This window comes from Morus notabilis, unplaced genomic scaffold (assembly GCF_000414095.1).
Source record: "Morus notabilis unplaced genomic scaffold, ASM41409v2 Scaffold879, whole genome shotgun sequence".
NCBI lineage: Eukaryota > Viridiplantae > Streptophyta > Magnoliopsida > Rosales > Moraceae > Morus > Morus notabilis.
Genome location: NW_010366660.1, coordinates 92,743 through 114,914, shown reverse-complemented (window position 1 = coordinate 114,914; position 22,172 = coordinate 92,743). Strand labels below are relative to the sequence as shown.

The following is a 22,172-nucleotide window of genomic DNA, read 5'->3' as shown; positions in this document are numbered from 1 at the left end:
CCAGTTTTGGTGGCAATAGTCACCAGAATACCTAAAAATTCAGTATCTTTCATGATTGTTTGTATCCACCTAGATACTAGATAGTATCCACCCAGATACTGGATGGTTACCGATCGGTATCTAACGATAACAACCATTATTTGCGCCGGTATCGCTGCTAAATACGAACCATTATACCATTGGTTTTACCAAAACTCGCCGCTAACGACGGCGCCAAAATCACAAAAATGCACAAGGAATCACAAAACTAATCCACTAATCCACAAAATGAAAAATAAAAATCACAAAATTTGCAAAAAAAAAACAAAAAAATCAACAAATTGCAAACTCTGAAAGAAAAAAATAATAAACTGTGGAGATTTGAAATTCGTCTGGGAGAAACAATGGCTTAGATCTCGAAGGGTCGCGATTGGTCAGTAACTGATGCTATCTTGGCCAGTAATTGACAGTATTTTGGCTGGTAACCACCATAATCGGCGGCACTACAGCTGTCACCATTGACGATCTTTTTACAAGGATCGCCGTTTGTCGTCGCAAGTATTTGTTGTCAGAACTTTTCCGTTTTCGATCTTGTTTATCACAATTTGGTAAGTAGATCTTTGTCGCTTCAACTCCTCCCTTTAAACATCCGGTGCGCCAAGAGATGACCAATGACGATGTCACACGGCACTAGTTCTCATTAATCTGTATGAGACAGTGCACGAAGGCCGAGGCCTCCGCACGATATCTCTAAATTTTTCATGGCAATAAGCATAAATATCTCTAAATTGTTTTAGGTTTTAGGGCCGGGTTGGACTGGGCAAAGCCGATTCTCTCTCTTTTAGAGCCGGCCCAACCCAGTCTAAACATTATATTTTAATTTTTTTTTTTAAAATCATATAAATTTTGGGACCGCGCCAACCCTAAACTTTTTGGGGGTGCAGCTAGGCCCACCCGCTTTTACACCTCTATTCCCAACTTTTCGTCTTCCATGAAAGGGTTTATTAACCAAAGTATCACATACACAAAAGAATGGATGCTTATTAATTAAAAAAAAAAGAAGAAAAAAAAACTAGGCAAAGAGCCACAAATGCACACAAAATAAATAAATAAATAAAAACTCAAATCGGCAAATTACCTACTCCCACCATAATAAACTTTTGATCAAAAGAAAGACTAAAGAGGTATAATGTTAAAAAATCAAAAGTATATTTAAGAGTTTCCTTTAATAGGCCTCTTCATTAATAAGATCATTTTTTGATTATAAAATCTAATTAAAATTATATTATATTAAAAAATATAAAAAATAAATAATTTTTGTATAAATCTAACGGTTAAAAAAGTAAAAAAAAAATTCACTTTTTTTCTTATTCTAGATAAACTCTCTTATTTATAAAATGAAAAAAAAAAAAACAGAAGAAAACCAGAGACATTACTAAATACTAATGAAACAAGTGTTAGAAACATATACAGTGTGTTTGGAACTAATTTTGTTTTTATTTTTTACATATTTCAAGACACAAAAAATGAGATTGGGAGAAAAAAATGTAAAAAAACCGAAAATAAATTTATTTTTTAGTTTAGTATAAAATCACTTAGAAAATAAAAACGATTTGAAATTGTTTTTCATTTTTTATTTCAATTTTTTTGAACAGATGTCTTTTTTTAGATAGATGAGTAAAAATTATATAACTAAACAGAATTTTAATTTTTTTTAAACTAAACATAATCTCTTAATAAAATCACTAAACATATTTTAAAAAATAATTTTTATCTGAGATTAAATTATTTTTAACTTCATATAAAAAATAAAATTATTTTAGAACTAATTCTAAACTAAACATAACAATCACTTGATAAACTCTTTTGGTTGTCTGATTCTACTGGGCTTTGTTTATTCTTCCACGGTGTATTCGCGGAAACCTTTTTTTCTCTCTTTTCTGTGTAAACTGCAAATCTAATCGTAATCTATTTTTCATCAATTTCGAGAGATCTCGCTTTCTCTCTCCTCTCTCCTCACAACTCCACTCGCATGGCGGACTCGTACTGGAGGTACGGCGACTCACGGCAGCCGCCTTCCTCCGCCATCCCTCCCATCGTCGGGAAGCGCTCTCGCTCCGACTACGGTACACGAATTTCTCCGATTCATTTTTGTTAAATTAGGGATTTGCTTTTCTGTCTCAAAGGTCGTGTTTTATTTGGTTCCCAAGAGATGGAAGAGATGAAAAGCTGAGGACTTGACGATTTTTGGTTTTTCATTTGTTTAATAAGCTTATTAAGAGAGCGAATTGGGCTCGAGAAAGGAAAGTGGTCGATTAGGGTTTGTAGATAGAATTGAAGAAATGGGGATCTGAGATTACGTTTGCAAACATAAGTAGCGAATGGTTATTTTGTTAAATAAGCTTAAACTGTAAAGGTGGGATTTTATATTATTGCAGCTAATAATCTTGGGTTTCCAGTATTTTCTGCGTAGTAATTTGTCCCTGTCTTACCGAATTAATGCTTTTCATATGTTTGCAAAACTTAAACTTGGAGATTTGATGCTTTTTTTTTTTTTTGGTGAATTACAATTAATGCAGTCTATAAGGTTGTAACAAGTATCCCTATGCGCTTGAGTAATTTGTGATAATTTTCAATCCGTGTACTATAAAATATTCATTTTGCTGAGCATCTTTGGATCGAACATGTATTGCTATCAGTATCAGTAACCTAATTATAGGTTTTCATAGTTTACAACTGTTAGAAATGTAAGTTTCAATATGTTACTTATGAGTCTTTTCTTAGTAGTATTAGTAAGTTTCAGTTTGACACCGATTATTTTCTCCTCCTCTCATTTTTTTAAATTTTTTTTTTTTTCTGGTGGAACATTGTTTGTTTCCTTGTTTCCTGCGCCATGACGTTGTTACTATCATTATCATTGTGTTTCCTTTCTCCTCTTTTTGGTCAATCTGTATTCCCTTAATTTTGTAGATGGCCCTGGAAGCCACGACCTCCCCAGCTATTTTCCCCGTGATGATGATAGAGGAGCAATGCGTGGAGCTAGAGATACCGAGTCCATTAATGCATCATATGACCGTTATTTGCGCAGCACGGTACCTTATTATTGTTGTTTTTGTTCTTGGATACTCGTCTCTCTCTCTCTCTCTCTCTCTCTCTCTCTCTCTCTCTCTCTCTGTATGTGTATGCATAAGTTGTTAATGTCACTAATAAATACGATGTTGCAGCAAGTTTCATCTTATGGTAGCGGACAGCCTGGTAGACCCTTGGGTGGGGGAATGCCTGGTCGTACTGTTGATGATCCCCGTCTTGTGGGCATTGGGGGAATTGACCCTGGGACAACTGTAAAAGATAGGCCGCTTGGATTTTCTGGTGGAAGGCCTGAGGTTCCCCTTCCCCCTGATGCTAGTAGTACACTATTTGTAGAGGGCTTGCCTGCCAACTGTACACGACGTGAAGTAGCTCGTATCTTTTTATTGGGTTCTATTATTTTATTTGGCATTAGTTTTGTGCTCTTTTCTTCCCCTTGTGCATTTTTCTTCCAGTTTGTTCCTTCACTAGTTTACACAGATATCTTTCGTCCTTTTGTTGGCTACAAAGAAGTGAGACTTGTAAGCAAGGAATCAAGACATGTAAGTCTACCTTCCTTTTGGTGCAGATTCAATATTCAGTTTTGTTTTTGTTTTTTTTAACCATGATTATTACTGTTTGTTTATTTAGCATTTTGTTAATGATACTTTGTTGCTGAAAGATTCATAATAATTGAACTATGCAGCCCGGAGGAGATCCTCTTGTCCTTTGTTTTGTTGATTTTCTGAGTCCAGCCCATGCAGCAACTGCTATGGATGCCCTACAAGGTGAGCTTATAGATTCCTGTGAAGGTCTTTTGGATCTTTGTATTGTCAGTTTGTGCAAGTTATTAGCAATAATCTGCTTTATGCAGTATGTAGTACTTGGCATTGCAGTAATAAAGGAAACAATAGGCATAATGGAAACACCTATTGATTTAGATATTTCTGTTAGGCTGTTGACTGGGTAAGTTAGAATTATTAATGAAGAAATTATGCCTATGAAAACTAAGAAAATAGGTTGAATGCATTCTAATGTAAACTTCACATGATTACTAGATGAGGCGCCATTAACTTACTAAAATATTGCCGTAAGTGGTTTAATGTACACACTGCATAATTCTTCGCCTGTCTTCGTGTATCTTGTCCTTTGCTGGTAAAAAAAATGGAAAAAGAAATAATGACATCCGAGTTAAGTTGAAAACAGTGGAGTAGTAAGTTTGCCGAATTTAGCAATGCTATTATAATGTATAGGAGGTAAGTCTACTATATGGACAATATTGTACATATTTTAGGACGGAAAATACATGCACAATTTTTTATGATTCTAAACTCCTTTAGCCTTCCAAAGGGTCTTCACATTTTTGGAGATTGTGCTAACCTTTGAAAAGCTTATGAATATTGGATTTTATTTTCCGGATGAAAGTGTGAAGCTCACTTTGGAAGGTCTCAAACTCTCAAGTCCAAATCACATAACATGATTTTGTAACTACCTTTATCCAGTATTTACTGTGGTGAACAAAATTGCAGATAGCCTCGTGTATTTCTGTCGATTGTAGTTGCATAAGATGATTCTGTGATACCATTCAGTTGTTTCAATGTTGATAACATTTTTCTTTACATTGCATGGCTCGATGCAAGTTCTTTGCATAAAGAAGTCTCTGGAAATTCCATAAGCCAACAATTTGAAAATGACTCACCTTTCTGCGTTAGTTTAGACGTTGAGGAAAACTAAACTCTGGCCGATTTCATGGGGACTTGGTGAATTTGACGCTAGCTTAGTTCAATCAGCAAGACTGTGACCATGTCTAGTCATCCCTAGGAAAAACAGTGATATGTGGGTAAAAACATTTCAATCGTCATCTCCTGTACAGCCTAAATCTTTCCACTTCTACGTGTATTTATATCAATAAGAAGGCCCCCTCTATTGCACTGTATGCATTATGTTAGGATAAATACCAGTAAGCTTTACATTGGAGAAGGTGGGAGTTAGGAGACCTGTTTCGCCTCTTTCTGGATGTGCCTTTTTGGGAGATGGGGATATGAGTGGTGGCTTTCACATCAACATTTGTTGTTTTAGGTGTCTCATAGATATGAAAAATTAGGCTAGACTATTTCACGTTTATATGTTGATTGAGGTAAATGATTCAAGTCTTGATGATCTGAGTGCTCTGCCTGATTCACCGTTCAAAGCGTGGCTAGTTGTTACAGCGTAAATTGGTGGAGCTCGATTTTGCAGGTTATAAATTTGATGAGCATGACCGTGACTCGGTTAATTTAAGGTTGCAATTTGCTCGCTATCCTGGTGCGAGGTCAGGTGGCGGACCTCGTGGCAAGCGTTGAAATTATGCGGTTTTTGCAGGTGATTTAACGAAATTTTTTGACCGTCTCGACCCTTCATAATTATTTTTGGCCTTACGTGATGTCGAAACAAACTTTTGTCTGTCAACGACACGCTAAATCATGAAACGACTCTTCTATGTAGGATTTGCGCGGTATGGGGAGGTTGTGATAATGAGAGGCAAAACAACAGTTGCAGCCTCACGATTACAGGCGCGTAGTTAGGGCCGTGTTGATTAATGTGTTTTCTATAACTTATACCTCTTCGGGGCATTTCGAGATATTTGGAGTGTGCTTTTTTTTTTTTTTTTTTGGGTTAGACTCCTGCGGTCAATAATTGCTGTTAATTTCATACTGCGTATTTTATTTTAATAGCAAGTGTCTTACGAATTCATGTGTTGTGTTATTTTAACATGGTCAAAACTCTGACTTTTTACTTTACGTTTCAATCGGAAGTAGTGTTCAAGTTGAGAATCAAAGCGATGTGGCAGCATAGTTGGTACTGCGTGATAAGTTAAATAACGTAGTTGGTACTGAAAGATTGTTTAGTTTTTGAAATGTTTGCAGTGTGTATTAGAATCTAGTTACGTAATCTTTCGTTTATGAAAATTAACAGCAATAACAATAGTGGACTGATAGTTGCGTAGGATAAAAAGATAATCCACTCTATTTTATGTTCTAATGGTATGCAAATCGGATTCGGTAATTGTCATCTTGCCATATTGTTGGCTTGGAATTCTCACTAGTCAAAAGGGATGTTGCAGCTTCCAGGTAGATTTTAATTTCATCCAAAATTTGGTGTCTCTCTAGGCTAATCGGTTTTCCTTTTTCTTCTTTCTTCTTTTTTTTTTTTTTTTTTTTTTTTTTTTTTTTTTTTTTTCCCCCCCCCCCCCCCCCCCCCGTTGCTCAAGACACTGCGCAACATTCTAGCGGTATAATTGCATGGTAGTCATTATGACATACTGATTAAAACAAAGTTATATTGTGGAGCATAATCTCGTTGTTGTCATACATGTGGCATGTTTCATAGTCACGTACTTTATAGACGTTTGGTTCACGGATTCAGAACTATTCTCGATTTATATGTGTTTTTTATAAGTGAAAACACTATAACGAGTTATGAACCATGTCACGAATCCGTATATTTCAACGCCTTTGTAGAATATGTTGCTAATAAGTTTTCATCAAGGCTATTAATTGGATGCTGGTCGTACACATTTGAAAGTTCTAGGGAAAAAGTGAGATAAGGTACACTCGCAGTGATAAGATTCTCAATTTTCGGCGGGGCCTTTTGAACTTCGGGAAGACTACAAAGAAATTAAAGAGATTATGACCCCCTTTTGATAAGACGTAGTAGAATCTCAATAATTTGCCAGAGTGAGAATTTTAGCGTTATAGCATGATTAAGTCTATAAGGGCCCTAAAAGGTTAAAGGTAAGGCACGTGATGAAAGCTGTCTGGTCTAACAAACGGTCAATGGGTTTCAGTTTTGACTAGTTAGAGCGCAATAATGTGCATGAACCAGGACCATTAGAAGATGTGTAAGATTTGGCTGAATTTATTTTTCCTGTCTTGTGGTCAAGGGAACATTACAATGTGGTTGTGTGAATGTGCGACTTCATTGATATGTGATTGTGAAGTGAAACCACTCGCCTCTCAATAGTCAGGACAAGGTAACCCACTCGCGCAGGGAGATTTTGAGTGGCAAATACCCTATTAGCTAGTTTTAATTGCTCATAAACAAGTTGGTACTCTATGTTTGGTTTGTGTATTTTTTTTTCCTTTTTTATTGTTAAGCACCCTTTGAGATTGGGGGGCTTGGGGTTTAAACCTTGGATCTCTTCCTTAGTGAGAGTCTAAAGAGGAGCCCACAACCACCCCATCCAACCCACTATATACACGTCGCAAGCTAGCCAATGTTCATGTGGCAACCAAGGGTTTAGCACGTAATGGATCGCGTTAAGCGGCCGATAATTGGATGATTAAGGACGCCCCAGTGAGGTCGAGGTCACGCTCAATCTTGTCTATTCCTTGATATTCAGCTTCCGGTAATTCTCAATTGATCCATCTCGCATATGTGTTTAGTCACTCTTTAAGCTGGCACAACATTTCTATTGATCAACCGGCGTAAAACAAAGAATGTTCGGTAATTAGACATTCCAAGGATTCATTTGTTTTGCTCGATTGAGTTAAAAAGTGAATTCGCAAAAATTTAAATTATGATTCGAATTAACAAAAGGAATGAGGCCCAAGTATGCTATAAGCAAAATGCAATGCTAGAAAGAGGAAAGTGAAAGTGTAAGAAATGTTACTGAAGATCATTCGGTTCGAGAGAACGTAGGTTTCGTTAACAGCCAAATCAGTTTTGATTAATAGCTCACAAACTCCCCACGCTCAAATCTTGCCCAAGTCTCTGCACGTTTTTGACAAAATACGTCGCCAGTACTAGCATTTTCTGGTGTTTTCTTTTGTGCCCTTTTATTTTCAACGAATTAACTTTACGGCGGTCCTTATGAAAAGGATGGTTTTTGTCTTTTTGATACCTTTGGCAGTTTTGATCAAAGGGACTTTGCCTTTAGCTTCTATTTTTACGTGTCTATAAGCAAATAATTGGCTGATAGATCAACCGGAAAAGGAAAAAAACAAAAAAAAAATGAATGAGACGTTGTTATATTATATTTATTTATTTTAATTCTATAAATAAATATAATTTAAGATACTTGTCGTTTAAGTCGCGACGTCATAAGATGGAATACAATTTTAGATTGGCGAATGGGGCAAGAAGGATCTAATTTTCAAACAGATTTATTTTGGCTTATTATTGTACCTTTATTAACCAAAATTAGAAAAAAAAAAAGATTCCTCAAAAAAAAAAAAAGAAAAGAAAAGAAAAGAAAGATCCCGTGATATCTCTTAGAAAGAGAAAGGATGAATAAGTCATTTTACGATTAGTGGATAGAAGGCAAAAGGATTCAATTTTTGAATAACAGATAATTTTTTTATCTCATGCATGCATTAATAATCAAATTGAAAAAAAAAAAAAAAAAGAACAGAAAAACCGAGTCATCGTATCTTTCTGAAAGAAACGATAAATAAATTGAACCTAGAGGTTCTGTTATATATGCTATTTATTTGGCATAAAAAATACATTTTACATGGGTATATGGTTACGAAATTCTTTATATACATGTGCAAGAGGAAAAGACCAAAATGGACGAGAGACGTGGAGGTTGTTCTTTTACAACGAAATTCAGAAAAAATTTAAACTGAAGTTACAATTTTATTCAAGTTCATGTTCTTTTGTAAAATTTGAATTTGAACTCGAGTTTGGGGCTAAACTCGAGTTCAAGTTTCTCCTTCAACTCGAGTTCATAAATTCGAACTCAAGTTAATGAATATTATTTTTTCTATTCTTAAAAATGTCATAACTTTTTTGTTTTAATTCTTATTGAGTGATTTTTTTTTCTATGTATTCACAATGAAAAGATGAATAAAATTTCACTCATATACCATATTAAAATTTTTCATCACCATTGAGTTTTTATTAAAATACTATCTAAATACAAATTTAAGTTTTGATTCATCCAAACACAAACTTAAAAAGATTCTCAATTTAAATCTTAACTCAAATGTGCACATTTAAACACAAACTCAAGTTACAATTTCATCATTACTCAAATTACCTTAACTTAAAAATGTAAAAGAACAACCCCTTAAAAATTTAAAATCAAACTTGACCACTTGGCAGAAAAAAGAAAAAAAAAAAAAAAGCTTATTATTTTTGCTTCACAATCAGTCGATGACTCATCAAACTGAGAAGACTTTTTCTCTTTCTTTTTTCCTTTTTGAGTAAATCAAACTGAGAAGATTTGAAAGCGGACGCATGCAAATTGCAATTTATTTCAGAGAAAACGGTGCCACTAACTACTTGTTTTGGCAGGAGCCGCAATTGTGGGCTACGTTGGATCACTTCTTACCTTCCTATGGATCCAAAAATATGTTAGTTAAAAAAACATATGAAAAAAGATACAAATTTGGATCAATGAACATTATGATCCCTAAACTTTATCTTGACCGACCGTTCTTTATGCTATCAAAAATAAAAAAATTGAAAAAGAAAATTGTGGTTTGAGCACTTTTTGAATGCTCCATTTATTTGTTTAGCTAAGATTGGAAACTTTTGTATCAAAAACATTGCATGGAAAATTCAGTAATCGGGATTTTTCTCTCTCTCTATTTTTTTTATCTCTTCTCAAAAGGGGTATTTATTATTTTGTTCACCAACATTTATCACGAGATTGGTATCTGATTATTTAAACACGTTTATTGTGAACGTTATCTTTACCAACAATAAAAAGCAAAACAATTCAATAATTGTCTCGTTCATTTCACCGATTTAAATTTTCAGTTTTAAGTTTTTACAGTTAAAAGCTCTCAGAAAATGTCATATTTAACTTTTTTTACTACAGTAAAAAGCTATCAGAAAATGTCACATCTCAACTCGAATCCGTAAAGTAAATAAAGCCTAATTTTCAACTTCAAATGGTGGTAGAACTAGGACATATCAAATGCTACCCAAAAGGTCGAGAAAATAAATTTAGGGTTGAAAAGGAAAAGCCAAACTGTCATTTTACTTTTTCTTTTTTGTTGTTTTTTTTTATTATTTTTTTTTCTTTTTGTGATAAACTTGCAAGTAACACGTTTAATACCCACTACTTTTTTTTTTTTTTTTTTTTTTTTTTTTTTTAAAAATTTCAAGAAAAACCTTTTTAATCCCCCCTTTTTTTTTTTTTTTTTTTTTTTTTTTTTTTTTTTTTTTTTGCGATAAACTGGCAAGTAGCCTTTAATACCCACCCTTACTTTTTGCTCATCAATACCTACTTAAATGACTTTTAAAATTTCCACGAAGGCACAAACCCTATACAATTAAAAGAAATTTTTTGTGGTAGAGGATACATCCTTTTGAGGATATATCATAGTGTTACGCATATCTCAACATCATATTACAATAATATTAATCAAATTAATTAGAGCACAAAAACATAACATAACATCTCATAAATATCCAACCGTCGAAATTGACTAATTGAATAACATCTCAGGTTTTATAATTTTTTTAAATTAAAAATTAAATTTGTATTAGCTATCCTATATATATATATATATATATATATCTCGATCACATGTTAATATCTAGTAGTTTTTTTTTTGGTATTTTAATTTGAGACTTTTTTTAATAATTTCTGTAAAAATAAATTACCGATAATTTTTTATTTTTCAATCATCAAATCTCTATTAAAATTTATAAGTTATGAATACTTTTTTAATTTAATATAATTTTAAGTAAATTTAATAATCAAAAACTAAAACTATAGATAAAACGTAGTACAAGAGAAACTCCGTTTTAGTTTTTATCAAAAACAAATTTATGGTATTAATGAAAAAATAAAAGGGATCCCAAAATAAAATAAAATAAAAATTTTAAAAACATCTAAAGTCAATGGCTTAGCTGGCAAACAACAGTCCTACCCCACTGGCTACAGTTGGGATTTTTCTTCAGCTAGGATTCCTCGGAATCTTTTTTTTTTGTTTTTGTACAACCCCTATAGTATTTTTAATTTACGTACACACTCTCCGCATTATATATAAACCGCCTCTCCTGCTCTTTTTTTCACTCCATCTCCTCTCTCTCCTCGTTACACACACCCGCATACGCAAGTATGGCCGAGCAAGCCGAAGTACCAATGGCGGTGTTCGACGGCGAGCGGACGGCGCCGGAGATCATCACCACCACCGATGATAATCACGAAGAATCATCCGACGAACGCGTGGTGAAGCAGGTGGATCTAACGGTGCCAAAAACCGACGACCCCACAATGCCGGTGTTGACGTTCAGAATGTGGGTCCTGGGTTTGGCCTCCTGCGTTCTTCTCTCGTTCGTGAACCAGTTCTTTTGGTACAGAACCCAGCCGCTGATAATCTCCTCCATCTCGGCCCAGATCGCGGTGGTCCCACTTGGCCATCTGATGGCCAAATCTCTTCCCACAAGGCTCTTCCTTCAAGGCACGCCCTTTGAGTTTACGATGAATCCTGGGCCGTTTAATATCAAAGAACATGTTTTGATCACCATATTTGCGAATTCTGGGGCTGGGACTGTTTACGCCACGCATATTTTGACGGCGGTTAAGCTCTTGTACAAGAGGAAGCTCACTTTCTTGCCTGCCTTTATTGTTATGCTCACCACTCAGGTTAGTTTGTTTTCATGCTTTTTTTTTTAATTTGACTTTTTAGGGAAAAAGAATTAGACTTCGCTCACTTCACTTCGCTTTGTTGATACGAGTTTAGAATTTGAGTTGAGATATGATTTTATGTGAGAACTTTTTACCGTAGTAAAAAAATTAGATGTGATTGTTTGTAAGAGCTTTTTATTGTAAAAAAATTTAAATTCTAAACTCGAATCAGCGAAGTGAACGGGATCTTAATAAGTTTTTTTTGTTTTGTTTTGTTTTGGTTTTTTTTTTTTTTTTTTGTGATTGATAATTCATAGAGGAAATCATAAAAGATTTAATTAAAGAAAAAGAGTGTTTCCAGCTTTTTGGTGTCCTTTTTATCTATGAAGTGTGAATTTTGTGATTGAAAAAGATTTCAAAAAAAAAAAGAAAGTAATTGTTAAGGGAACTATTGATTTTTTTTTAATAGTAATTTCTAAGAGAACAAAGGATAATGGATGAGCATTGTGAAAAGTAGCGAATGATTGCTTACAAACTTTATGTTGCACTTTTTTTTTTTTCCCTCTCTGTTGGTTATTGTACTGTTTGCATAACTTGTGTTTTGTTTTACACATTGAAAAACTGTAGATAGTTTCAGTTTATACTTGTTTGTTAATCTTATGTTTTTGAAGTTTACTGCTTAATTATATGGGAAATTCTTTTCATGTTCTTTCTGGTAATGTTTAATAATTCTAATTTACAGGTATTGGGGTTCGGTTGGGCTGGAATTTTCAGAAAATATCTTGTTGAGCCCCCAGAGATGTGGTGGCCCTCTAACCTTGTTCAAGTCTCATTATTCAGGTAATTAAACTCATATCTAGTTTTTTGTTTTTCTCTTTTGTTGGTTTTTTTTTTTATTGATTCAATACTTAATTATATATATATATATATATATATAAATTTTGAACGCTGCAGAGCTCTTCATGAGAAGGAGAAAAGAGTTAAAGGTGTCACAAGCCGTACACAATATTTCATGATAGTCTTGATTTGCAGCTTTGCTTACTACATTCTTCCTGGATATTTCTTCTTGTTGTTGACATCCATCTCTTGGGTCTGTTGGGTTGCTCCCAAGACAATCACGTGGCAACAAATAGGTTCCGGGATGCAAGGTCTCGGACTTTTTTCTTTTGGGATTGATTGGTCGACGATTTCATCTTACCTCGGTAGCCCTCTGGCTAGTCCATGGTTTGCTACCGCAAATGTAGCCATTGGATTTCTCCTCATAATGTATGTCATGACCCCCATCACTTATTGGTACAATGTCTACAATGCCAAGACCTTCCCGATATTCTCTAGCGGCCTTTTCACCTCCAACGGTTCTGACTACGACATCCTGAACATTATTGATCCTAAGTTCCATCTTGACCGGAGTACTTACGCGAAGGTCGGGCCTATAAACTTGAGCACCTTCTTTGCAATGACATATGGTCTTGGATTTGCCACACTCTCCGCTACACTTGTGCATGTTCTATTTTTCAACGGAAGGTAATACACTAATATCCATAGTGATGATATAATAGTTACTGCTTCTTTGGATAGATTTATGTTAATGAGGTTTCATTGGATTTTGGACCTAATTTTGGTTGCTGCAGGGACTTGTGGAGGCAAACCACGAGGGCCTTTCGAGGCGGTAACAAATTGGATATACACGCAAAGCTTATGAAGAAGTACAAGTCAGTGCCTGCTTGGTGGTTTATTGTCATTCTTGTTGTGAATATTGGTCTCATCATCTTTGCCTGCGAATACTACAATGAATCACTCCAATTACCTTGGTGGGGAGTACTGCTTGCCTGTGGCATTGCAATTGTGTTCACTCTTCCAATTGGGATCATCCAAGCCACAACAAACCAGGTACAAATTTCAAACTTTTAGTTATTTTTGAGCTTTATCTTTAGTAAGCTTGTGAATCTAATGAATGTAGCTTTACTGATTTTCTTGTTTTCTGCATCTTTTCCTTGAAACAGCAACCGGGTTTGAATGTGATCACCGAATACATAATCGGGTACATCTACCCGGAACGCCCAGTTGCTAACATGTGCTTCAAGGTGTATGGTTACATAAGCATGGCTCAAGCTCTAAGCTTTGTAGCAGATTTCAAGCTTGGTCACTACATGAAGATTCCGCCAAGGGCAATGTTCATGGCACAGGTGAAGTTTTTTTATGTCAAGCTTTTCTCTTCTTCTGTCTTTCGAAGTTTTTTGGAATATCAGAAACTAAAGCAGCTTTCTGCAATATGCAGGTTGTGGGAACTCTTGTTTCAGTGATGATATATACTCTAACTGCATGGTGGCTGATGGAGGAGATCCCTCACCTATGTGACACCTCCATGCTGCCACATGACAGCCCTTGGACTTGTCCAATGGATCGAGTTTTTTACGACGCGTCGGTCATCTGGGGACTCGTTGGGCCCCGCAGGATCTTCGGAGACCTTGGTGAGTATGGCTTGGTGAACTGGTTCTTCCTTGCTGGTGCCATTGCCCCTATCCTTGTCTGGATGGCGCACAAGGCCTTTCCACAACAAAAGTGGATTCGCCTCATCCACATGCCCATCCTCTTAGGCTCCACATCAATGATGCCACCAGCTACCGCAGTGAACTTTACAAGTTGGATTGCGGTCGGATTCTTCTCCGGGTATTACATGTACCGGTACCACCCAAACTGGTGGAAGCGCAACAACTATGTCCTATCCGGGGGTCTGGACGCCGGAACTGCTTTCATGACAATACTGATATTCCTTGCTCTTGGAGCTCAAAACATTGGTCTTAACTGGTGGGGAAACAATCCGGAGAGCTGTCCTTTGGCTGCTTGTCCAACTGCACCGGGGATCATTGTGGATGGCTGTCCAGTTTTCTAATTCATATGTTTTCTTGCGTTTAGTTTTTAGGCTGTTCTACACTAGGATATTTCTTTTTCTTTTTCTTCTCTCTGTAAATAGCCTATTACGCTTTAGTTTAATATTCAAAAACTGCATGCACGACCAAAAACTTATGAGCAATGTGGTTATAGATTTAATTGAGCATTTTCTAGAAATTGTTCTTTTCAATCTTCTTTATTACGTGATCATGCTTTATACAGTTTTCCATTGTTATCTGCTACTGCTATTGAGAACTCCTTGTAATTTACAATAATATAATAATAATAAAAAAAAGCTTCCATGAACACCCCTTACATCGTACTATAGAATCAATATTCGCGCATCCGAGTCTATGGAAATAAGAATATTTCAGGTATAAACACGGGGGGAAAAAAAAAAAAGATCACAATTTCAATTATACAACTTCCCACGCCAATCTTCAAAAATTTTGTCCAATATATGCATATCGCTAGAATGAGGTTTCAAGTTTAAAAATTAATCTACATATTTCTCCTCGAAGAGAACAATCAAGAATTTACAGTAATCTTTTAATCAGAAAAAAGAAGACTGGGAACCTAACACACCCAATTGAACGAGTACTTTGGCAGCTAGAGATTTGATCTCTTTTAGATCATCAGCTTTCTTTTGAGCAATGTCAACTAGTAGCATCTGAGCTAAACTTCCATATTTTCGTTTCAACTCATCCAACTGAAATATCATCTCTAGACTCCTTAGACACTTCCCTTGCAGTCTTACAGAGTTTGAACTCAGTAACTTTATAATTGCTGGAATGGCATTAGCATTTTCAAGAACCCTACTGCCATCCTGGGGTTTTTGGGAATCAATCAACGTCATAAGTGCGTCGAGAGAAGCCTCACAGGTTCTGTCATCTTGCTCTCCGAGCATTCTCACAAGGGGGTCAACCGCATTAGCCTCTAAAATGCAGAATGAAGACTCAATGCTGCAGATGCCCAAATGCGCAGCGCAACTAGTTTCAGGTGAAGAAATGCAGCAGTAGAAAATCCCAAGTTTCTTAACTGGCTTGCTCAGGCTTCTTGAACTTTCTGAAAGCTGCTTGAGTGCAATGGCTGCGTTTTGTTTTGTGAGAGCAGTTCCGGAAGCTAAAAACTGTACCAGCACCTTTATGAGGCCGGCTTCAGCTACTCTCCTCTGCCATTCTTGGTTTGTGGATACTGTGAAGCGGCAAAGAGCTCCAACAGCATTCTCCACTACCTGCCTTTTGTACGAGGCATCTCTATTCCCATCAGCGACACATGCGTGAATGATTCGAAGCGCCGCTCCATCCAGAAGCCACTGAGTTCTCTCTGGACTCTTTGGAAGATTAGCTACAATACCAAGTGCAGCAGCAATCTCCTCCACATCATTAGATGTCTCAATGATCCTGAGCAAGGTCTCAATGCATCTCTGACTGACATGCTCCAAGAAGGCGTTGTCATCTCCATCTTTCATCAGGCAGCATAAGAGCTTCACAGCATTTGCTCGCACTGCGTGATGATTTGCCTCACACAGTTGAACCAAAACTTGGACGGCGGATAGCTGCGAATCATGTAGAAACGTAAAAATCCATTAATCATTTAAGAAAGGAACTTCTATTTTTCTTTTATACGATGGTTTTTAAGTTTGCCTTCTAAGATCATGAAACGGCTACCTGTCTTAACTTCATTCTGATGTCTAGACCAGAAGGAGACTGGCACAACGCGTGGAAGGTCTTGAGAATGTTTCGTTGTATATCAGGACCAGTTAGAGATACGAGGGAGAAAAGCTTAAAGATGTCTTCCTCAGATTCCAACAACAAAACCTGCTCTTCATTAGATTCCTGGTTGGTGGTTGATATGGAAAGATGCATAACTGTTGCAGCAACCTGTTCACGCAATGCCGGTAGTTGTAAGCTGTGACGATAGAGAACTTCAAACAGCGGTGCGACCACGCCTTCTCTAATAATTTGCAGGCCAATTTGTGGTAACTTAGAGAGCTGCAGAAGACATTTAACAGCCACTTTCTTCATCTCCAAGTCACTGTGTGAGAGCATTTGAATAACTGGCCCCAATGCCCCGTCTTGAACGATAGATAGTTTGCTGTCATCAGTCAGCTCGATTTCTGCCAGAGTTTCACCCATGCTCAATCTAATATCTTCTGGTCCTGCATCACATCATAAACCACAATAACAAAAGCGTTTAAAAGATTAGAAGTGAATTTAAGATTTTCCCTGCAATCTTAGCCCCTTCTTATGCTATATATTTTTTTTAATCATACATTGAAGAATCCTACAATATGACTTCCCAGAATACCTGAAGAAAGACGCTGCAACAATGGTTTAAAATAATTTGCCTTCGCCATTTGTTTGACATTTTGATCAAGGAAAGACAGATTCTCTAGGAGCTCTTGTGCCTCTCCTGCAACTTGGATATCTCCACTTTTTAACATAGTCACCAGGAGAAGTATGCAGCCCTGAATATTTCCCATCGTATCTCGCGCTGCAATGCTTGTAGATAGTTCCAATAACAATTCCAATGCCAACTTACTCTCCTCATGTTGGCGTGCAAGTGAGTGAACAATGGATTTCAATGCATTATCAACGTTAGCGATCTTTTCCTGCCAAACAGTAATTTGGTTCATGAATAGAAAGTATCTTCTATCTTCAATTCAAAAACCATTATAGTATTCCAAGTCAAATAAGCACTCTACACCTCTTGAAATAAACTATGAGAGAAAACACACAAAAAAAGGTTGTTTGACACTACCTTATTCTCTTCAGTATCCTTTGCAAGGATGGAAAGGATGCTAAGAGCATGCCTCCTTATTTCTCGATTTTTCGCACCAAGAAGTCCGATGAGAATTGGTATGTAGTCCTCCATGGTCACCCATTCTCTATGCAAATCTCTTTCGGCGCACAACTCTTGCAGCTTGCTTAAGGATTGCAGGACTTCTTCCTCTTCACTCGATTGGAGTTTTTGTTTATTGGATACAATGGTGATAATAGTGTTCCTATCTCTCCATTCTTCAATGGACTGCCGAAGAGTTATATTTGGCCGTAGAGCCGAAGTGCCCAAGGGAATATTTGTCAAGGGACACAGATTTTTCCCTTCTGCAATCCATCTCTCTATAGCACTTCTCTCAAATGTCTGGCCAGAGGAAGTCTCAACTGGGTCCACCATAACGTCATGAGTGAGGCGGCAATAGAACCCTTGAAGAGGCTGCAAAGGCTGACTGCCTAAAGAGTTTCTCCTTTCAAGATACTTCTTCTCTTTCTCCTCAGCAGATGTCGTGGCACCAGCATTCTCAAGCAAAGCAATTATCTGCTCCATTTGAAAAGACTCTTCCTGTTCCTTCCTCAGCTTGGTGTCTTCTATCTCGCGCTTGAATTCCTCATATGCCTTTTTCAGCTCTGACTGCTCAGTGGACAATCCAAGAGCCTCTGCAATCTGAACTAGCAAACCGTTCGCATAAGATCGAGTGCCATTCCTCTCTTGTATTCCCAACTCAATCTTTGCCAAGATCTCTTCCTCAGCCACAGCTGCCCGGTATTCTGCATCCAACATGTTCTGGCACAGCTTGCAAATCTGGCTATTTATTGACGACGAGACATCCAAAGAAGCCAGAGGGATTAAGCTCAGCGCTCGACTAATCCCTTTAGTACTTCTATCTAATTGATTAACAATCTTCTTACAATTAACTAAGAGATAAACCTTGTTCCTTTTGCTGCACTCTACAACTAACTGATTAGCAACCTTCAACTCTCGGTCGAGAATCCCTAGAGCATTCGTGAAGCTCTCCAAATGGTTGAGGTTTTGCTTCAACAACTCTTTCAAGATGGCCGAGATTTTCTCCAAGTATGTTGAGAATGCGCTAAAATTTTCTTTCTGAAAGAGTACTTGTTTTGCAGCTTGTGCAGTTTCCAATAAGTCAAGGACAATGTGAGAGAGTAACTCAGAAGCTGGAATCAGTGAGAGACTGACTATAACATCCTTGGCCATTGTCTGATGTGATGAAAATATATGGTCAAAGAAAAAAACACTCCTTGAGCTTTAATTGAATCACAATTTAGCTAGAAAAAGGTGGAATCCTGACCAGTTTGCTGTTGATAAGAACAAAAATCCAATTCACATTATTATCATATCAGAATCAGAACTAGTAATAAAGAACAAAAGCCCAATTCACTTTCTTATCACATCAGAGCTACAATGTTGTAAGTTTATTATGTAATTGGGACGTAATTACTATGTCAAATTTCATAAATGATTTGTTTATTTTAGTGTTGGAGACTATAACTGCCATTAAAAATCAAAATTTAGAAAGTAATCTGCCAAGAAAAAAATTTAATAAACCAAATTGATACAATGTTCATGGTTGAGGAACTGATAATGCTAATCACTCTGTTCATTTTCTTCTTCACGTACCATAATCTGGAAAGACATATATCCCTATATGAACAAATATAAACATATATATATATATATATATGGATTATATTTATTACACTATTTGGTTGTTAAAGAAGCCAGCGAAATAATGAAAAAGAAACAAAAACATTGATCCTCGTGTTCTAAGTATTCTTCTCTTATTAAATCAATTGACTCTGTCATAACTACTCATAATCAGCTAAAGGTTATTATATTAATTTGGTCCAAAAAAAAATTGCGAGAACAAAAAATCTGCTCTCTGAGGCCATCAAATCAAAATCAAAATAAGATGAAATAGCGAAAAGGCGAGCCTTCACATATTATGCTCCGTTTGCTAGCTAAGAAAAGACGACGTGTTTTTCATTTCTTTCCTTTTTTCATCACTTTCTCAGGCACTAAACAGCCAAAATCGCATTTTCTATTCTGTGTTTTTTTTTCTTCCCTTTAAACTACTCAAATTCTGGGCAACCAAACAGCATATTAGAACCACCTAATATGCAGCTTACTCAACTTGACAGAAAACAGCTTACTCACATAACCAAGAAAACAGCTTTGCAGTGACTTAACAGAAACAGAGAGAGAGAGAGAGAGAGAGAGAGAGAGAGAGAGAGAGAGAGAGAGACCTGACACAACAAGTCAAACGAGAGAGAGAGAGAGGGGTATCTTTGTCTGGCTTGATTTTCCGAGAAATATTGCAAACTTTACGGGATTAAGCCTAAACCAAACCAGAGAACAACTATAGGCCGCCATTAGCCTCGTTGAGAAGCAAATTGTCTCTGCCTCAAACTCATGAGAATAAAGTCAACAGTTTTTGGTCTTGCCGTCTCCTTTACTTGTTAAAATAAAGTATTATGGTCCAACTCTTTTTTTTTCCCCCCCTCTAAACGTTGTTTTTTCAGCATAAATAATCCTTTGTTAAAAGATTTTTTCATAAATGCTGTAAAACTGTAAAAACAATCGGTGTTATTAATTTAATAATCAATCTAGTTAACTTATCTATTTATAACTAATTAATTTAACAATTAATCACTTATTGATTTTAACGATTTATTAATTATTAATTAAATTAATAATTATTTTATTATTAATTAATATTAATTAATAATTAATTAATTTTACTGATTGATCGTGAGTCTATCAAAACTGATTTGATGGTAAGTCAATTGACTTTATAAATAAAATAGTCATTTTTGAAAAAGATGCTAAAAAAATGCCCTTCCTTTTTCTCAGTTAAAAAAATCCACCTTATCATATGCAGCCACGTCATTAATCACGTACGGTACGGAAATTTTCATGGAATTTTGTCTATTCTTGTTAGCAAAACCCCGTTTGACACGCGGAGAGTAAATAACACGTTATTGCTCTCAACAACCGCGTTTAAGTGTACCCCACAAAACCAAATTAAATAAAAATAAAGAGAGATTCTGGTGAAAATGGCGCCAACGCAACGGTCAAAAATTCCCTTTTCGGCTCGTTTGGACGCGGGAATACTGAGGGTGCGTTCTTTTCAATAGTTTGAAATTCAAGATTAGAGTTAAAAAAGTGAGTTTAATTGGAATTGAGTTTCAAATTTGAGTTGTGTGTTCACTTAGTTAGTTTGTGAATGTTAAACTTGAGTTTTGTGTTCACCTTTGAAAAAAACATAACTCCAATTTTAGCAAGTTTTGACATGAATTTTTTTAAAGAGAGAAACCATAAACACATACATTCATATATAATAATAAAAACGTCCATAAGTTTAGCATTACAAACTCATATTAATCGTTGAAATTACGAAACAAATATATGTAACTACCGATTGCGATATGCTTCTAATGCCCCCCACATGCTAGCAGCCATCTCATCCCTCAAAATATTCATTTCCCTACGATTTGCGGAGTTGTGATTTTATTCCATTGCCCGATCAGGATTGTGATTCTGATTAACATCTTGATCCGCATTCTCCGGATCAATATCAACAACTGGTACTCCGTCTCGTGTGTACTGGTTTAGTAGCTCGTCGTTATGGTTGTACATATGTATGAAATTGTGAAGCACGGCACAAGCAACAGGAATTTGTATCTGTTTCTCTATTGGGTAATTATTTATGCACTTTAGTATGCGGAACCGTGCTTTCCAAACACCGAAAGTGCGCTCAATAGAATTTCTTAGGGACGAATGCGTATAATTAAACAACTCACGCTGAGTTCGAGGACGGCCACGTCTTGCCCTATACTCTTGAAGGTGATATGTGCTCCCCCGGTACGGCGCCAAGAAACAATTGGTATTCGCGTAGGCAGAGTCTACAAGGTAGTATTTCCCTATATTAACCATTACAAATCAATAATTAAGTTCTGACAACCAACCGACAATACTTATTCTATATTGAATGTATAGCAAGGATTGTTGTTCGCATACCTGGCGGTGGATTTGGGAAATTTTTATCTCTTGTACTTGTTGCATCCGCAAGAACGCGCGCATCATGGGCAGAGCCCTCCCATCCAGCTAAGATGTAAGTAAACTTCAAGTCAAATGAACATACCCCTAACACATTTTGGGAGTAAAAACCCTTCCTATTCCGTCATACTTCGGGGTTACCGGGTGGTGGAACACAAGGGACGTGAGTCCCATCAAGGGCTCCAACGCAATTCTGTAATCAATTAACAACAACTATTATCAATTACGTCAATTAATTTGATAAGCATATGACTCATTCATATTGTCATACCTGAAACCATGGCAAATACTTGCTTCCATGCGCCGCAATGACTGGATCAGTAATGTTATAATTCGGGGGTGTTATAAAATCATGGCGCAGGTTAAATATTGCATCCAATACTACCTGGAAGTATTTGGAAATGGTGGATCCCGAATGCTGCCATTGGTCCTGTGATTCCCTATTGCTTTGGCTTTGTGAGACAATATATAGGAAGATAAAAAGCTGTTCGTCTACATTCATATTCCTAGTGGGTCTCAGTAGTCCTCTACCTTCTAGTAGTGAACTAAGACGCTTAAAACAGTCACTGCCCATCCTAATCTTATTCCGAATTATGTCATCGTGGCCATCAAGTAAGTAATCAACACGCATAATACCTGTCAACGCGGAGGTGTGCTTAGGTCGAGGTGGGGGTCTCTCCATGTATGTGTGGTAATACCAGAGGACAGCCGCGACGGCAGCTGCCTCATATTCATCATCCGAGTCGTCGCTCACTGGGTTGTTAGGCGACGCATTCGAATGCCCTCCATTCCACATTGTGACCTGTTT

The 22,172-nt window shown here is 36.6% G+C and overlaps 4 protein-coding genes across 4 annotated transcripts; 2 read left to right on the top strand and 2 right to left on the bottom strand.

Moving 5' to 3' along the window:
- The first annotated feature begins 1,880 nt into the window (after positions 1 to 1,880).
- Positions 1,881 to 5,566, top strand: LOC21395084 (RNA-binding protein 1). The gene is made up of 7 exons (XM_024174007.1): positions 1,881 to 2,105; positions 2,950 to 3,071; positions 3,204 to 3,441; positions 3,547 to 3,608; positions 3,752 to 3,833; positions 5,284 to 5,406; positions 5,530 to 5,566. The coding sequence occupies exons 1-6, from the start codon at positions 2,012 to 2,014 to the stop codon at positions 5,385 to 5,387; spliced, it is 702 nt and encodes a 233-aa protein (XP_024029775.1). The 5' UTR covers positions 1,881 to 2,011; the 3' UTR covers positions 5,388 to 5,406; positions 5,530 to 5,566.
- A 5,509-nt stretch (positions 5,567 to 11,075) lies between these two features.
- LOC21395083 (oligopeptide transporter 6) lies at positions 11,076 to 14,790 on the top strand. Its single transcript, XM_010110920.2, has 6 exons — positions 11,076 to 11,632; positions 12,357 to 12,454; positions 12,569 to 13,138; positions 13,246 to 13,504; positions 13,618 to 13,800; positions 13,893 to 14,790. Exons 1-6 carry the CDS (start codon positions 11,105 to 11,107, stop codon positions 14,505 to 14,507), a joined length of 2,253 nt encoding a protein of 750 aa, XP_010109222.1. The 5' UTR covers positions 11,076 to 11,104; the 3' UTR covers positions 14,508 to 14,790.
- A 95-nt stretch (positions 14,791 to 14,885) lies between these two features.
- Positions 14,886 to 19,773, bottom strand: LOC21395082 (U-box domain-containing protein 43). The gene is made up of 5 exons (XM_010110919.2): positions 19,552 to 19,773; positions 17,270 to 18,603; positions 16,817 to 17,120; positions 16,177 to 16,667; positions 14,886 to 16,064 (listed from the first exon to the last, which is right to left on the bottom strand). The coding sequence occupies exons 2-5, from the start codon at positions 18,500 to 18,502 to the stop codon at positions 15,060 to 15,062; spliced, it is 3,033 nt and encodes a 1,010-aa protein (XP_010109221.1). The 5' UTR covers positions 18,503 to 18,603; positions 19,552 to 19,773; the 3' UTR covers positions 14,886 to 15,059.
- Positions 19,774 to 20,815: 1,042 nt separating this feature from the next.
- On the bottom strand, positions 20,816 to 22,160 carry LOC112094050. The gene is made up of 4 exons (XM_024174015.1): positions 21,636 to 22,160; positions 21,506 to 21,557; positions 21,326 to 21,412; positions 20,816 to 21,228 (listed from the first exon to the last, which is right to left on the bottom strand). Exons 1-4 carry the CDS (start codon positions 22,158 to 22,160, stop codon positions 20,816 to 20,818), a joined length of 1,077 nt encoding a protein of 358 aa, XP_024029783.1.
- Between the last annotated feature and the right edge of the window lie 12 nt (positions 22,161 to 22,172).

Coding starts and splice junctions, on each gene's coding strand:
- LOC21395084 (XM_024174007.1), top strand. CDS start 2,012: ATGGCGGACTCGTACTGGAGGTACGGCGACTCACGGCAGCCGCCTTCC. Junction 3,072..3,203: donor ACCGTTATTTGCGCAGCACG/GTACCTTATTAT, acceptor ACGATGTTGCAG/CAAGTTTCATCTTATGGTAG. Junction 3,609..3,751: donor TAAGCAAGGAATCAAGACAT/GTAAGTCTACCT, acceptor TGAACTATGCAG/CCCGGAGGAGATCCTCTTGT.
- LOC21395083 (XM_010110920.2), top strand. CDS start 11,105: ATGGCCGAGCAAGCCGAAGTACCAATGGCGGTGTTCGACGGCGAGCGG. Junction 11,633..12,356: donor TTGTTATGCTCACCACTCAG/GTTAGTTTGTTT, acceptor TCTAATTTACAG/GTATTGGGGTTCGGTTGGGC. Junction 13,505..13,617: donor TCCAAGCCACAACAAACCAG/GTACAAATTTCA, acceptor TCCTTGAAACAG/CAACCGGGTTTGAATGTGAT.
- LOC21395082 (XM_010110919.2), bottom strand. CDS start 18,502: ATGGCCAAGGATGTTATAGTCAGTCTCTCACTGATTCCAGCTTCTGAG. Junction 17,121..17,269: donor AGGATACTGAAGAGAATAAG/GTAGTGTCAAAC, acceptor ACTGTTTGGCAG/GAAAAGATCGCTAACGTTGA. Junction 16,668..16,816: donor GTTGCAGCGTCTTTCTTCAG/GTATTCTGGGAA, acceptor GATGTGATGCAG/GACCAGAAGATATTAGATTG.
- LOC112094050 (XM_024174015.1), bottom strand. CDS start 22,160: ATGTGGAATGGAGGGCATTCGAATGCGTCGCCTAACAACCCAGTGAGC. Junction 21,558..21,635: donor AGTATTTGCCATGGTTTCAG/GTATGACAATAT, acceptor AATTGATTACAG/AATTGCGTTGGAGCCCTTGA. Junction 21,229..21,325: donor TTTCCCAAATCCACCGCCAG/GTATGCGAACAA, acceptor TGGTTAATATAG/GGAAATACTACCTTGTAGAC.